General features: G+C 47.2%; 1 protein-coding gene across 1 annotated transcript in view; it reads right to left on the reverse strand.

The window, feature by feature from the left end:
* LOC110498381 (usherin) overlaps positions 1-16,826 on the reverse strand; it is a 432,088-nt gene that overhangs the window by 317,450 nt on the left and 97,812 nt on the right. The window contains exons 11-16 of the mRNA XM_036955034.2: positions 15,618-15,813; positions 13,315-13,445; positions 11,154-11,349; positions 3,796-4,085; positions 3,307-3,715; positions 1,090-1,285 (exon numbers count right to left, since the gene is read on the reverse strand). Of these exons, the coding sequence (XP_036810929.2) occupies positions 1,090-1,285; positions 3,307-3,715; positions 3,796-4,085; positions 11,154-11,349; positions 13,315-13,445; positions 15,618-15,813 (1,418 nt within the window). The remainder of the gene's footprint in view (positions 1-1,089; positions 1,286-3,306; positions 3,716-3,795; positions 4,086-11,153; positions 11,350-13,314; positions 13,446-15,617; positions 15,814-16,826) is intronic.

The following is a 16,826-nucleotide window of genomic DNA, read 5'->3' on the forward strand; positions in this document are numbered from 1 at the left end:
TGAAACCTGGGGTTGATGTGTATGGGGCTGAAACCAGGGTTGGTGTGTATGGGGCTGAAACCAGGGTTGGTGTGTATGGGCCTGAGACCAGGGTTGGTGTGTATGGGGCTCTAACCAGGGTCGCTAAGTATGGGGCTGAAACCTGGGTTGGTAAGTATGGGGCTGAAACCTGGGTTGGTAAGTATGGGGCTGAAACCAGGGTTGGTGTGTATGGGGCTGAAACCTGGGTTGGTGTGTATGTGGCTGAAACCAGGGTTGGTAACTATGGGGCTGAAACCAGGGTTGGTGTGTATGGGGCTGAAACCTGGGTTGGTGTGTATGGGGCTGAAACCTGGGTTGGTGTGTATGGGGCTGAAACCAGGGTTGGTAACTATGGGGATGAAACAAGGATGGTGTGTATGGGGCTGAAACCAGGGTTGGTGTGTATGGGGCTGAAACGAGGGTTGGTAAGTATGGGGCTGAAACAAGGGTTGGTAACTATGGGGCTGAAACCAGGGTTGGTAACTATGGGGATGAAACCAGGGTTGGTGTGTATGGGGCTGAAACCTGGGGTTGGTGTGTATGGGGCTGAAACCAGGGTTGGTGTGTATGAGGCTGAAACCTGGGGTTGGTGTGTATGGGGCTGAAAACAGGGTTTGTGTGTATGAGGCTGAAACCAGGGTTGGCGTGTATGGGGCTGAAACCTGGGGTTGGTGTGTATGGTGCTGAAACCAGGGTTGGTAAGTATGGGGCTGAAACCTGGGTTGGTGTGTATGGGGCTGAAATCAGGGGTTGGTGTGTACGGGGCTGAAACCAGGGGTTGGTGTGTACGGGGCTGAAACCAGGGGTTGGTGTGTATGGGGCTGAAACCTGGGTTGGTGTGTATGGGACTGAAACCAGGGTTGGTGTATATGAGGCTGAAACCTGGGGTTGATGTGTATGGGGCTAAAACCTGGGTTGGTGTGTATGGGGCTGAAACCAGGGTTGGTAGGTATGGGGCTGAAACCAGGGTTGGTGTGTATGAGGCTGAAACCTGGGGTTGGTAAGTATGGGGCTGAAACCAGGGTTGGTGTGTACAGGGCTGAATGTATGGGAGGTGATGTATCTTACCTGCCAAGCCCAGGGTTGAAGCCATAGTGGAGCTCCTGACACTGGTCACACCTGCGTCCTCCCACCGAGGGGTCAACACACACACACTGCCCCTTCTGGCCCCCACACACCTGTCCTGACGAGCCCACCGGGTGACAGTCACACTCCACACACACGCTCACCTCAGACCCCAACTCTGACACAGAGAGGTAGTAACCTGGAATCAAATAAAATGGGTACGAAATTAGAGACAACACCTATCTATGGCCATACATACACAATACATTATACACAGCATGGAACAAGAACAATTTTGCCATAACCAAACCTGTAGTCAAGTAATAGAGCAACAATAGACACCATTTGTGACAAACACATCATTGAAGAGAGGCCTAAAAGAAGGAGCATATTGGAATGATATCCAATCTAACTCTATTAGGGTTGCAAAATCCATAAACATTTCCAAAATTCTGATTTCCTGAATATTCTCTCCATGAATATTCCAACCAGAAATGTGGAATTCCTGGATATTTTGGGATGCTACCAGAATTGAACCCCTGGTTTAATCTGTAATGCCTTTTGGATAAGGACATGTCATGCCATTCATCTTGTCTGGTATAGACTGTATAGACCTATATCTGACCACCTATTCCAGGGATCATCAACTAGATTCAGCCGCAAGACAATTGTCTTCTTGAGGGGATGGTCACGGGGCCATAACATAATTACAAATCATTTGTAGACTGCATATTGACAGCAAGAAGCCCAAACAAATATCATATTCTATTAAAACTGAAACATATCAAACCTTGCTTACATTTGAATAAGATCACACATCTCTCTATAATGTGTGGGAATATTTTGGAACTAATGTTTAAAATTAAAATCACTTTATTTGCTGGTGTTTTAACAGTCTTTTATGTCCCAGCTCCATGTGACTTTCATTCTGGACATGTGTTCCAAAGAATTCCCACGCATAATAGAGAGATACAGTGGGGAGAACCGGAATTCTTACTGGTTGGTAGGTGATCAAATACTTATGTTATGCAATAAAATGCAAATTAATTACTTAAAAATCATACAATGTGATTTTCTGGATTTTTGTTTTCGATTCCGTCTCTCACAGTTGAAGTGTACCTATGATAAATTACAGACCTCTACATGATTTGTAAGTAGGAAAACCTGCAAAATTGGCAGTGTATCAAATAATTGTTCTCCCCACTGTACATGTGATTGTATTCAAAAAACCTGGGGGCAAATAAAAAACCCTGCGGGCCAAATTCAGCCCGTGGGCCGACAGTTGGGAACCCTGCCATACACCTACCACAGGGCTTAAGAGGCACAACCATGTCTCAACGTGTGTGTGTGTGTTTGGCCCCTGAATGTGCTGTGGTGAGTATTACAGTCTACATGATTGTTCATCTACGTTACTAACACAGTTCAGCTACTAATGGCTCCACACATACTCATGAGTGAGCATGCACACACACAAACAAACAAACACACACAGACAGAGGTGAAGAAGTGAAAGATGTTGCCATGGTCTGTGCTCTCGAAGGTGCAGTTGACTACATCGGGCAGCGGAGCCCCAATCGTTGATGGGTGAGTTGGCACCGGGCACAAGGGATGGCCTGTAGCTAAGCAAGCTAAACGTTAATGCGCTAATGCCCACAATGAATGCCAAACACTCATCATCATTCCCCAGGACAAAGCACAGACACACACACATACACATGCATACACACACATACACACACACACGCACACACACATATGCACACATACGCACACATACGCAGGCACACGACAACACCGCCAGGAGCCAAGAAACAAAAAGACACACTACAGGGACCATCCATCCATCAGACCGAGAGAAAAGAACAGACCGAGGGTGTGATTTGAAAGAGAGAGACAGGAACAAAGGGAGTGAAAGAGGAGTGTGTTGAGCATTGTGGTAAACAGCATGGCAGCTTGTCGTCAATGCCAGAGCTGAGATGCTTCAGTGTAATGAGCTGGGAGTTGTGTGCGTCGATACTTATTCAACAGTAAGTATAAAGTAGTACTGTCATATACATCTACAGAGTTAAAGGTGTGAGTAAGAGAGATAAACACAAACATTCTGTTGTTAAGCACTTCTACCATTGCAAACCAGTTGGGTAGATTTATGAACAAACATAAGCAAACACACACACACGCACACACACACGCACACACGCACACACACACACACACACTCACCTGGCCTACATCTACCGCAGTCCCTTCCGTGGCGAGTGGACACACACACACACTGCCCGGTGTCCGCGTCACACATCGCACCCTCCACTGTTCCAGTGGGGTCACACACACACGGAACACACCCCTGGGATGACCCATGGGGGTCAAAGGTCATGTTGTAGTAGGGGTCAGGTGTGAGGTCATCGTAGAGGTCAGAGGTTGTGTTGTAGTAGTGTAGGGAGCACCGTGTACACTGGGCACCCTCCACCCCCTCCCTACAGGGACACTGGGAGTTGACGGGGTCACACACACCCCCCTTCAGGGTGCCGCGGACGTCACACGCACACGCCAGACACCCAAAGGAGTTCCTCCTCTCCAGGCTGTGGTAACCACGGCGACACGAGTCGCAGCGAGGTCCCTCAGTGTTTTCCTAAGTGATATAAAAAAATTACTAGTAGACAAGATAATTATCAGTAATAGATGTCAGTAAACATATTCTCACACACTCACCTTACAAACACACTGTCCAGTCTCTGGGTCACACACAGACCCAGGTACGGTCCCGTCAGGCGAGCAGAGACACGGGATGCAGGAGCCCGACTGATGAAGGCCATAGAGGCCCCTGGCACAGGAGTCACAGCGCTGGCCCCCCACTCCCTCCCTGCACTCACACAGGCCCCCCTCTGGCTCACAGAAGGGGTTGAGGGACCCCACCGGGTCACAGTCACACCCCACACAGCCATCAAGGTGAGAGGAATTTAACAGCTTGTAGCCATAGTCACACCTGTCACAGGTACGACCTGAGAGAGAGCAAGAGAGATAGAAAGGAGAGAGAGAGAGAGAGAGAGAGAGAAGAGAGAGAGAGAGAGAGAGAGAGAGAGAGAGAGAGATAGAAAGGAGAGAGAGAGAGAGAGAGAGAGAAAGGAGAGAGAGAGAGAAAGGAGAGAGAGAGAGATAGAAAGGAGAGAGAGAGATAGAAAGGAGAGAGAGAGAGAGAGAGATAGAAAGGAGAGAGCGAGAGAGAGAGAGACAGAGAGAGAGAGAGAAAGGAGAGAGAGAGAGAAAGGAGAGAGAGAGAGATAGAAAGGAGAGAGAGAGAGATAGAAAGGAGAGAGAGAGAGAGAGAGATAGAAAGGAGAGAGAGAGAGAGAGAGAGATAGAAAGAAAGGAGAGAGAGAGAGAAAGGAGAGAGAGAGAGAGAGAGAGATAGAAAGGAGAGAGAGAGACAGAGAGAGAAAGAAAGGAGAGAGAGAGAGAGAAAGGAGAGAGAAAGGAGAGAGAGAGAGAGATAGATAGAGAGAGAGAGAGAGAAAGAGAGAGAGAGAGAGAGAGAGAGAGAGAGAGAGAGCGAGAGAAAGAAAGAAAGGGTACAGGGAACAGGATTGACAGAGAGATGCAATGTTAACACATTCCAAACTCAAAGCTCTGAAAGATGCAATCTGCAATACAACAACGAAGTGACTCTGTGACTACCTCAGCCTTCTCATTGAATCATTTAATGTAGAGGATGTCTATATTAACAGCAATAAAACTGGACCGTTCCCTCCTTAAAATACAGCCTGGTTAAATATCTGTCTGACTGGTGCTTGGCCATAACCACCCATTCTTACAGCTAGACTCATCTATCTCCATCATCATCACTCTGACTAACAGAACTAGTTTATGTCTTAACCTAGATCTTTTTTTAAACGTAATATAGTGCTATATCAACAAATAAGTAATTGTGTGAAAAATGACAAGAGTGTGTGTTTGCACGTGTGTGTAAAGTCAGAAAAACGGAATCATTAGGCCAGGGCGTCTGTGTAGTATGATGGATCACTCTCCTCAGGCAGAACACTTAATTTCACTGAGAGAAAATAAATAAATGAACAACTACAAGAGAGAGAGAGAGAGATGTGTGTAGAAATAACAGTGAGGCAGAGAGAGAGGTATTATATACTCAGTGGAGTATAGTCTACATGGATTCCAACTAGCGTCATATTGGGGCTGTATTAAAATATCTAAAATATGCACGGGCAACGCTGGTTATGAGAACATACCATAGCTATTCCCTGACAGGCAATCTATCCCTAATGTTAGCCAGGCAGCCCCGGGGCAGAGCCGTTTAGACGCAGGAGTACCAGTGCCCCAGCCACTTGGCATTTCAGCTCCACTCCCAACCCACTGCCCACAACCTGTTTAATGAATTTATAGATATTAATGTATTTCTGCCGGCCCATATTTCAAACCAGTGGTTATAGCAGCATGGTGAAGGATACGGCAGAGTTGAACAATGTGGTGGGGCTGGGTTGGTGCGTGTGAGTGAGTGACTGTGTGTGAGTGAGTGAGTGAGTGAGTGAGTGTGTGCGTGCATGCGTGAGTGTGTAGTGTGTGTGTGTGTGTGTGCGTGCGTGCAGTGTGTGTGTGCGTGCGTGAGTGTGTAGTGTGTGTGTGCGTGCTTGTGTAGTGTGTGTGTATGTGTGTGTGTGTGTGCGTGTAGTGTGTGTGTGCGGTAGTGTGTAGCGTGCGTGCGTGCGTGCGTGCGTGAGTGTGTAGTGTGTGTGTGTGCGTGCGTGAGTGTGTAGTGTGTGTGTGCTTGAGCGTGTAGTGTGTAGTGTGTAGTGTGTAATGTGTAGTGTGTAATGTGTAGTGTGTAATGTGTAATGTGTAGTGTGCGTGAGTGTGTAATGTGTAGTGTGTAGTGTGTAATGTGTAGTGTGTAATGTATAGTGTGTAATGTGTAGTGTGTAGTGTGTAGTGTGTAATGTGTAATGTGTAGTGTGTAGTGTGTGTGTGCGGTAGCGTGTAGTGTGCGTGTATGTAGTGTGTAATGTGTAGTGTGTAGTGTGTAGTGTGTAATGTGTAGTGTGTAATGTGTAATGTGTAATGTGTAGTGTGTGTGTGCGTAGTGTGTGTGTGCGTGAGTGTGTAGTGTGTACTGTGTAGTGTGTAATGTGTAGTGTGTGTGTGCGTAGTGTATGTGTGCGTGAGTGTGTAGTGTGTACTGTGTAGTGTGTAATATGTAGTGTGTAGTGTGTAATGTGTAGTGTGTAGTGTGTAATGTGTAGTGTGTAGTGTGTGTCTGCGTGAGTGTGTAGTGTGTAATGTGTAGTGTGTAGTGTGTAGTGTGTAATGTGTAATGTGTAGTGTGTAGTGTGTAATGTGTAGTGTGTAGTGTGCGTAAGTGTGTAATGTGTAGTATGTAGTGTGTAATGTGTAGTGTGTAGTGTGTAGTGTGTAGTGTGTAATGTGTAAAGTGTAGTGTGTAGTGTGTAGTGTGTAGTGTGTAATGTGTAGTGTGTAGTGTGTGTGTAGTGTGTAGTGTGTAATGTGTAGTGTGTAGCGTGCGTGTGTGTGTAGTATGTAGTGTGTAATGTGTAGTATGTAGAGTGTAGTGTGTAATGTGTAGTGTGTAGTATGTAGTGTGTAATGTGTAGTATGTAGAGTGCGTGTGTGTGTAGTATGTAGTGTGTAATGTGTAGTATGTAGTGTGCGTGTGTGTGTAGTATGTAGTGTGTAATGTGTAGTGTGTAGTGTGCGTGTGTGTGTAGTATGTAGTGTGTAATGTGTAGTATGTAGAGTGCGTGTGTGTGTCATGGTGATGGATACAGTACTAACAATACTGTGATATACACCCCTGTCTGGAAAACACAGGACTTTCTCTGTACTGATGGTATAATGGTTGTATGTTGTATCCTACCTGTTTGGCCCTGTCCTGGGGTATCATCGGATGGGGCCACAGTGTCTCCTGACCCCTCCTGTCTCAGCCTCCAGTATTTATGCTGCAGTAGTTTATGTGTCGGGGGGCTAGGGTCAGTTTCTTATATCTGGAGTACTTCTCCTGTCTTATCCGGTGTCCTGTGTGAATTTAAGTATGCTCTCTCTAATTCTCTCTCTTTCTTTCTCTCTCTCGGAGGACCTGAGCCCTAGGACCATGCCTCAGGACTACCTGGCATGATGACTCCTTGCTGTCCCCAGTCCACCTGGCTGCTGCTGCTCCAGTTTCAACTGTTCTGCCTGCGGCTATGGAACCCTGATCTGTTCACCGGACGTGCTACCTGTCCCAGACCTGCTGTTTTCAACTCTCTAGAGACAGCAGGAGCGGTAGAGATACTCTCAATGATCGGCTATGAAAAGCCAATTGACATTTACTCCTGAGGTGCTGACCTGTTGCACCCTCGACAACTACTGTGATTATTATTATTTGACCATGCTGGTCATTTATGAACATTCTAACATCTTGGCCATGTTCTGTTGTGATCTCCACCCGGCACAGCCAGAAGAGGACTGGCCACCCCTCACAGCCTGGTTCCTCTCTAGGTTTCTTCCTAGGTTCGGTCCTTTCTAGGGAGTTTTTCCTAGCCACCGTACTTCTACACCTGCATTGCTTGCTGTTTGGGGTTTTAGGCTGGGTTTCTGTACAGCACTTTGAGATATCAGCTGATGTAAGAAGGGCTATATAAATAAATTGATTTAATGATGGTTGTATGGTTCCTATTATAACGAAACCTAGTATTGACACGGCTTACCTTGACCTGCAAATGAGATGTTAACTCTGACATAGTGTATTTTTCTGGCTCTATTGTATACTTGGGTTGTGGTTTCTTTAGCTTTTGTTTACATGAATAATGATCCCTACCTGTGGTTGTAGGGTGGTTCTTCTGCAGCTTTGGTTTAGAGTAACATCGTGAAGCCAAATGAACTGGAGAACGATCAGGCAGTCACAACATGATTCCTGGAATAGTTCTGTAGTGTTCTATTTGTTACATGCAACTCAGTTTGGATTCTGTTCATTGCAGTGCACTGCTGCTTATACAGGTCTGCTGTACTACAGCCATTAACATCCAGCAAACAGTAACCAGGACAGTGACAGAGTGTGTGTATTAATAAAGAGGTTTACATTCTTCCATCTATTAAATAAGAGTAATGACACCTACTATCTGGGTCAGCTCTGCTGTTTACCATTAAATCATAGGTAAGTGGGAGTGGGTGTGAGTGTGTGTGTTTTGGTGTGTCTGCGTGAGCCAGCACACGCGTGTATCTCTACAGTTTGCATGTTCTCAGCTATACTTTTCGTGGCTGTTTATTTACCACCACAGACGGATGCTGGCACTAAGACCGCACTCAGTCAGCTGTATAAGGAAATAAGCAAACAGGAAACCACTCACCCAGAGACGGCGCTCCTAGTGGCCGGGGACATTAATGCAGGGAAACTTAAATCAGTTCTACTAAATCTCTATCAACATGTTAAATGTGCAACCAGAGGGAAAACAATTCTACATCACCTGTACTCCACACACAGAGACGCGTACAAAGCTCTCCCTCGCCCTCTATTTGGTAAATCCGAACACAACTCTATCCTCCTGATTCCTGCTTACAAGCTGAAATTAAAGCAGGAAGCACCAGTGACTCGGTCTATAAAAAATGGTCAGATGAAACAGGTGCTAAACTACAGGACTGCTTCACTATCACAGACTGGAACATGTTCCGGATTCTTCCGCTGACATTGACGAATACACCACATCAGTCACTGGCTGCATCAATAAGTGCATTGATGACGTCAGCCCCACAGTAACTGTACGTACATACCCCAACCAGAAGCCATGGATTACAGGCAACATTCGCACTGAACTAAAGGGTAGAGCTGCCCCTTTCAAGGTGCGGGACTCTAACCCGGAAGCTTACAAGAAATCCCGCTATGCCCTCAGACGAACCATCAAACAGGCAAAGCGTCAATACAGGACTAAGATTGAATCATACTACACCGGCTCCAACGCTCGTCAGATGTGGCAGGGCTTGCAAACTATTACAGACTACAAAGGGAAGCACAGCCACGAGCTGCCCAGTGACATGAGCCTACCAGACGAGCTAAATCACTTCTATGCTCGCTTCGAGGCAAGCAACACTGAGGCATGCATGAGAGCATCAGCTGTTCCGGACAACTGTGTGATCACACTCTCCGTAGCCGACGTGAGTAAGACCTTTAAACAGGTCAACATACACAAGGCTGCGGGGCCAGACGGATTACCAGGATGTGTGCTGCGGGCATGTGCTGACCAACTGAAAATGTCTTCACTGACATTTTCAACATGTCCCTGATTGAGTCTGTAATACTAACATGCTTCAAGCAGACCACCATAGTCCCTGTGCCCAAGAACACAAAGGCAACCTGCCTAAGGGGCGGCAGGGTAGGCTAGTGGTTAGAGTGTTGGACTACTAAGGTTGCAAGTTCAAACCCCGAGCTGACAAGGTACAAATCTGTCGTTCTGCCCCTGAACAGGCAGTTAACCCACTGTTCCTAGGCCGTCATTGAAAATAAGTTAACTTATTAATAAACTGACTTGCAAAGTTAAATAAAGGTAAAAATTCTTTTAAAAAAAATGACTACAGATCCGCAGCACTCACGTCCGTAGTGCTTTGAAAGGCTGGTAATGGCTCACATCCACACCATTACCAACCCCTCTTTTACGCTGCTGCTACTCTCTGTTTATCTTACATGCATAGTCACTTTAACTATACATTCATGTACATACTACCTAAATTGGCCTGTACATTCGGCGCATGTGACAAATAAACTTTGATTTGATATATCACCATTTCAAATACTATTATGTACACAATGCACTTATGAAGCCGCTGCTCCCCTCAAACACCCAGCTCGTAATAAATTGCCATAATCAAATCTAATTTCAGAAAAATACCTATGGGAGCAAAATAAATGATAAAGAGTGGGGTATTGTAAGAAGAGTGAAAAGGAGGCGGGGCCCGGGACAGTTTGTTCTAATCAACTTCTCATTGAATTAGAGAATGAAAATGAGGTGGACGTTGATATCCTGGCTTAGCAATAAAGAAGGTGTGTTAAGTTGGATTCGTTTTGCATTTGATAAGAGATTCTTGAAAGACACTCAGGGGAGAAACGGTGCAGATTTATCACAAAGGAGCGAGGAAGAAAGGGCCACGAGAAGGAGGAAAACATTCTTGGCTGCCGCTAGTGGTGATGTCATGAAAAGAAGGGCTGTGTGTGTGTGTGGTGTGTGTTTTGGGAGAAGAAACAAACAAACAGATTGGCCAAGAATGTGCTGAGCGCTCAACAACCTAATCATAGCACTTAAATACAGGTTAGTCTATGTGTTAGTCACTTTACCATATTATAAATATAAACAATTCATGTTTATGTTTAATGTTTCTTAGAAATGAGTACATTATGATATAACTAAATATCTTCTCGAATGAAAAAAACAAACAAATGTTGTTTTTTCTCTCCTCTTCACTCTTTAATCAACTGTACTCTCCCATTATTCTTTGGGAAAGAGAGATAGAGGGGGAGAGAGAGGGAGAAGAGAGAAAGAGGGGGAGAGAGAGGGAGAAGAGAGAAAGAGAGATAGAGAGGGAGAAGAGAGAAAGAGAGATAGAGGGGGAGAGAGAGGGAGAAGAGAGAAAGAGGGGGAGAGAGAGGGAGAAGAGAGAAAGAGAGATAGAGGGGAGAGATAGGGAGAAGAGAGAAAGAGAGATAGAGAGGGGAACAACAGATAAGGAGAGGAAAGTAAGGAGAGCAGAAAGATAGAGAAGAGGATGAAGCGAGAGAGAGATAGAGAGGGAGAGAAAGAGAGAGAAAAGAGAGAGAGAGAAGAGAGAAGAGAGAAAGAGTGAGAGAGGAGAGAGAGAGGAGAGAGAGAGAGAAGAGAGAAACAGAGAAGAGAGAGAGAGAAAGGAGAGAGAGAAAAGAGAGAAAAGAGAGGAGCGAGAGTGAGAGAGAAAGAGAGAGAGTGATGTGTTTAGAAATAACAGCGAGGCAGAGAGAGAGAGAGAGAGAGAGAGAGAGAGAGAGAGGCCTCCCATGTGCTCCTATGTCCAGAGCCATCACCCAGAAGTGCTAACTTGCTACCTACCGATTACGTGTGTCTTGCATTGGCACCGTCCTGACTGCTGGTGACAGGTGCCGTTGTCTCCCTGGGTGCCTGCAGCGCTGCAGCCACACGGCAGACAGCCCTCGGGGCCCAATGGCTGCAGAGAGTAGAATCCAACCTGACACGCATCACACCGCCTGCCAGACACATGCCTCTTACACTTACACTGGCCCCCCACCTAGAGAGAATAGGAGAGGGGGATGGAGGGAGAGGGTGAGGTAGGGGGAGGGAGGGATGGAGGAAGGGAGAAGGGGAAGAGAGAAAAAGAGAGAGAGGGAATGAGAGGAGTGCGGGAGAGAGAGAGAGAAAGAGGAGGGGGAGATGAGTAGGGGCGGAGAGAAGGGAGGAGAGGAGCGAGGAGAGGAAGAGATGGAGAGACATGTTACCAATTAGTCCACCTATGCAGCAGTGCATTGTGGGAGCGTGTCACGGATGGGCAGCTCGTACTCACCGAGGCCTCTCAATTATTTTGAATGAGGGAGGAGGAGAGAAGGATGAGGAGGGTAGGTTAAAGAGGTCATAGCACCTGAGAGACTGAGGGGCAGTGTGTGTGTGTGTGTGTGTGTGTGTGTGTGTGTGTGTGTGTGTGTGTGTGTGTGTGTGTGTGTGTGTGTGTGTGTGTGTTGAGAAGTGCTTGCATTGTTTGTTAGTTTGTGTGTTTGGTTAGGTGTTTGGTTAGTTGGCTGCGTATTTCACCAAAAGAACATGACATACAAACCAAACCAATCGAGCTCAGCATTGGACCCTAGACAACGGCTATGTACCAAATTATCTCTCCATCCTCCCAAAGTGTGCACTTGTTCACTTCCCTACACTGATTTGAAAGTAAAATGACTAGTGTCAGAAATATGGAATCATCCTTCACTGGGAGAGTTTACAACAGATACTATTCTCCTTGGGACTGACCCTCAGATTGATTTTGAATTTGTCATCCACTGTCTCTGTCGACATCACCTGTCTCTCAAGAATGGCCACCGTGATATTCAGCTAAAGAAGCGGGGGGGTTCTCTCTAGAAGGCTAGGAGCAGTACTGACACTTGTACATACTCACTCTCAGTCTCCCACATCACACAGCTATATAACCTGATCGATGGCTCTGGGAGAACCAACATATCCGTGGAGGCTCTATTCCGGTTCAATTCCGGTCCTGGAGGGCCAAAACATTTCTGGTTTTCCTCCTCTCCTTCCAATCAGGGACTAATTCAGACCTGGGGCACCAGGTGTATGCAATTAACTACCAGGTAGGCCTGAAACTGAATAGCCCTGGTCTATGGTAAACTAAGGTATGGGAATACTAGAAGGGGAGAGAGGAGGAAGAGAAAGAAGGAGGGATGAGGAGAAAGAAGAGGGAGGAAGAGGAAGAGGAGAAGTAGGAAGAAGACGAGAAGAAAGACCAGACAGACGTTGATTATGCCTACAGGAGGGGTCAGGTAGAGTGAAGGAGGTAGAATCTGGTGACACCAGACTGCCGTTGATTATGCCTACAGGAGGAGACAGGTAGAGTGAAGGAGGTAGAATCTGGTGACACCAGACTGCCGTTGATTATGCCTACAGGAGGAGACAGGTAGAGTGAAGGAGGTAGAATCTGGTGACACCAGACTGCCGTTGATTATGCCTACAGGAGGAGACAGGTAGAGTGAAGGAGGTAGAATCTGGTGACACCAGACTGACGTTGATTATGCCTACAGGAGGAGTCAGGTAGAGTGAAGGAGGTAGAATCTGGTGACACCAGACTGACGTTGATTATGCCTACAGGAGGAGTCAGGTAGAGTGAAGGAGGAAGAATCTGGTGACACCAGACTGACGTTGATTATGCCTACAGGAGGAGTCAGGTAGAGTGAAGGAGGTAGAATCTGGTGACACCAGACTGACGTTGATTATGCCTACAGGAGAGGTCAGGTAGAGTGAAGGAGGTAGAATCTGGTGCCACCAGACTGACGTTGATTATGCCTACAGGAGGAGTCAGGTAGAGTGAAGGAGGTAGAATCTGGTGACACCAGACTGACGTTGATTATGCCTACAGGAGGAGTCAGGTAGAGTGAAGGAGGTAGAATCTGGTGACACCAGACTGCAGTTGATTATGCCTACAGGAGGAGTCAGGTAGAATGAAGGAGGAAGAAAAGGAAAAATAATAGGTTCTTACCGGGTGACACTCCAGACTACCGTTGATGGAGCCAGGTGTGTAACAGTCACATGGTTGACACACAACCTCTGACCTGGGGTCAGCAACCACCTCCCTGTAGAACTGACTAACACAGGACTCACAGCTACGACCTGGAAGGAGAGAGAGGGGGAGAGAATGAGAGCTAGAGGGAGGGAGGGGGGACAGAGGAGAGAAGGAGAGAGAGAAAGGGTGGAGAGGACAGAGAGAGAGGGGGGATGAAAGGGTGAGAGATAAAGGAGGGGGTGGAGGGTAAGGGATAGAGGTGAGAGGTGAGTGATTGGGTGGGCGTAGGTGTGTGAAGTGGTAGAGGCAGGGGTGGAGGGTAAGGGTGAGAGGTGAGTGATTGGGTGGGCGTAGGTGTGTGAGGTGGTAGAGGCAGGGGTGGAGGGTAAGGGGTAGAGGTGAGGGATAGAGTGGGCGTAGGTGTGTGAGGTGGTAGAGGCAGGGGTGGAGGGTAAGGGGTAGAGGTGAGGGGTAGAGGTGAGGGATAGAGTGGGCGTAGGTGTGTGAGGTGGTAGAGGCAGGGGTGGAGGGTAAGGGGGAGAGGTGAGTGATTGGGTGGGCGTAGGTGTGTGAGGTGGTAGAGGCAGGGGTGGAGGGTAAGGGGTAGAGGTGAGTGATAGGGTGGGCGTAGGTGTGTGAGGTGGTAGAGGCAGGGGTGGAGGGTAAGGGGTAGAGGTGAGAGGTGAGTGATTGGGTGGGTGTAGGTGTGTGAGGTGGTAGAGGCAGGGGTGGAGGGTAAGGGGTAGAGGTGAGTGATTGGGTGGGCGTAGGTGTGTGAGGTGGTAGAGGCAGGGGTGGAGGGTAAGGGGTAGAGGTGAGTGATAGGGTGGGCGTAGGTGTGTGAGGTGGTAGAGGCAGGGGTGGAGGGTAAGGGGTAGAGGTGAGAGGTGAGTGATTGGGTGGGCGTAGGTGTGTGAAGTGGTAGAGGCAAGGGTGGAGGGTAAGGGTGAGAGGTGAGTGATTGGGTGGGCGTAGGTGTGTGAAGTGGTAGAGGCAGGGGTGGAGGGTAAGGGGTAGAGGTGAGTGATAGGGTGGGCGTAGGTGTGTGAAGTGGTAGAGGCAAGGGTGGAGGGTAAGGGTGAGAGGTGAGTGATTGGGTGGGCGTAGGTGTGTGAGGTGGTAGAGGCAGGGGTGGAGGGTAAGGGGTAGAGGTGAGTGATAGGGTGGGCGTAGGTGTGTGAGGTGGTAGAGGCAGGGGTGGAGGGTAAGGGGTAGAGGTGAGTGATTGGGTGGGCGTAGGTGTGTGAGGTGGTAGAGGCAGGGGTGGAGGGTAAGGGGTAGAGGTGAGTGATTGGGTGGGCGTAGGTGTGTAGGTGTGTGAGGTGGTTGAGGTCAAAGAGGAGAGAGGGGTTGAAGATGTGGAGATCATTATTAACTCATTAGAATTCAATCACACACTATATAAAACTCAAAATGTAGATTAAAAAGCTGATGAGTCTCTAGAGATGTCCACTGTGTGTGCGCACACGTGTGTGTGTGTGTGTATGTGTGTGTGTGTGTGTGTGTGTGTGTGTACCACACTGAAAAATATATATAAATGCAACATGTAAAGTGTTGTTCCCATGTTTCATGAGCTGAAATAAAAGATCCCAGAAATGTTCCATACGCACAAAAAGCTGATTTTTTTCTCAAATCCTGTTTATACATTTGTTTACATCCCTGTTAGTGATCATTTCTCCATAGCCAAGATAATCCATCCACCTGACAGGTGTGGCATATCAAGAAGCTGATTAAACAGCATGATCATTACACAGGTGCACCTTGTACAGGGGACAATAAAAGGCCACTCTAAAATGTGCAGTTGTGTCACACAACACAATGCCACAGATGTGTCAACTTTTGAGTGAGCGTGCAACTGGCGTGCTGACTGCAGGAATGTCCTCCAGAGCTGTTCCAGATAATTTAATGTTCATTTCTCTACCATAAGTCGATTCCAACATCAACCGCCAATATCCAGCAACTTCTCACAGCCATTGAAGAGGAGTGAGACAACATTCCACAGGCCACAATCAACCTGCTGATCAAGATGTGTCATGCTGCATGAGGCAAATGGTGGTCACACCAGATACTGACTGGTTTTATGATCCAAGCCCCTACCTTTTTTAAGGTATCTGTGACCAACAGATGTACATCTGTATTCCCAGTCACGTGAAATCCATAGATTAGGGCCTAATGTATTTATTTCAATTGACTGATTTCCTCATATGAACTGAAACTCAGTAAAACCGTTCAAATTGTTGCATGTTGCGTTTATATTTTTGTTCAGTATAGTTACATACCTGTTGTATTGTTCATACAGTCGTCACACACCCCTCCCCCTCCTCTGTAGTGTTCAGTGGGGTGGGCGTCAGCTGTGATGTCATAGTGACAGGAAAGGGCGTGGCCATGGCAGTCACATGGTCGACAGCTGTAGGCTTGGACCTGGTCACCTGACCTGAAGGGTTTGTCATTGTAGAGTGGGGCACAGCGCTGGCACTGAAACACACACACATAAATAATTAACAGACAAACAGAACGAAAAAATGTAACTACTATATTCCCCTATGCACCTTTATTAAAGAGAGAAACAGTACACATTCACAATCGGCTGTCATTCATTGTGTTGCCATTGTGTCGTGAATATATACAACTCCACCCCTCACTCTCCTGTATTCACATTGAAATGTACAGACACACCATAGGGAAATCAGGTAGGGAAATTAAAAGTGACTTTCAACAACAGCATCGTTAAAATAGGCCACTTTTATGTCAAAACAAGCATGTCGAGGTGTGAGGCTTAGAGGAAAAAAGACAAGGAATGAAAAATGTATGTTTGTGTTGGCGCTGAAGCACCGATGGTCTTTGATTCTGTTCAACAGTCAGTACAAATTATGGTGGACAAGAGGAGCATCAAATGGAATGATTAAAAATGTATTAAAAAACATGGGGCTCCCTGGTGACACATGCACACACTCACACACAGACAAATCTGTGCTGCTATGCCGCTGTCTGACACACAGAGATGGAGGAAGGACAGAGAGAGGGAGAGGGAGGGAGGGAGGGATGAGGGGCGAGGAGAGGGAGTGGGTAGAAGGAGGGATAGCTTATAGAGAGGGAGAGGCAAGACAGAAGGAAGAGAAAGAAAAGGGGGAGCGGGAGATAGAAAGGGGGAAGAAGGGAGAGATGGAGGGGGGAAGAAGACACATTGAGGCAGATTGGGGCTGAAAGTCCTGCTGAGTGGAGGGCCTCAAGTCCACAGGGAATCACTAACCCAGAGAGAGAGAGAGAGAGAGAGAGAGAGAGAGACAGAGACAGAGACAGAGAGTGAGTGAGTGAGTGAGTGAGTGAGTGAGTGAGTGAGTGAGTGAGTGAGTGAGAGAGAGAGAGAAAGAAAGAGACGGTAGAAGATGGGGTAACAGCAGAGAGAGAGAGAGAGAGAGAAAGAGAGAAAGAGACAGTAGGAGATGGCGTAACAGCAGAGAGAGAGAGAGAGAGAGAGAGAGAGAGAG

The sequence above is a fragment of the Oncorhynchus mykiss genome, chromosome 19, assembly GCF_057628025.1.
Source record: "Oncorhynchus mykiss isolate SJ-2025 chromosome 19, ASM5762802v1, whole genome shotgun sequence".
Classification (NCBI taxonomy): domain Eukaryota; kingdom Metazoa; phylum Chordata; class Actinopteri; order Salmoniformes; family Salmonidae; genus Oncorhynchus; species Oncorhynchus mykiss.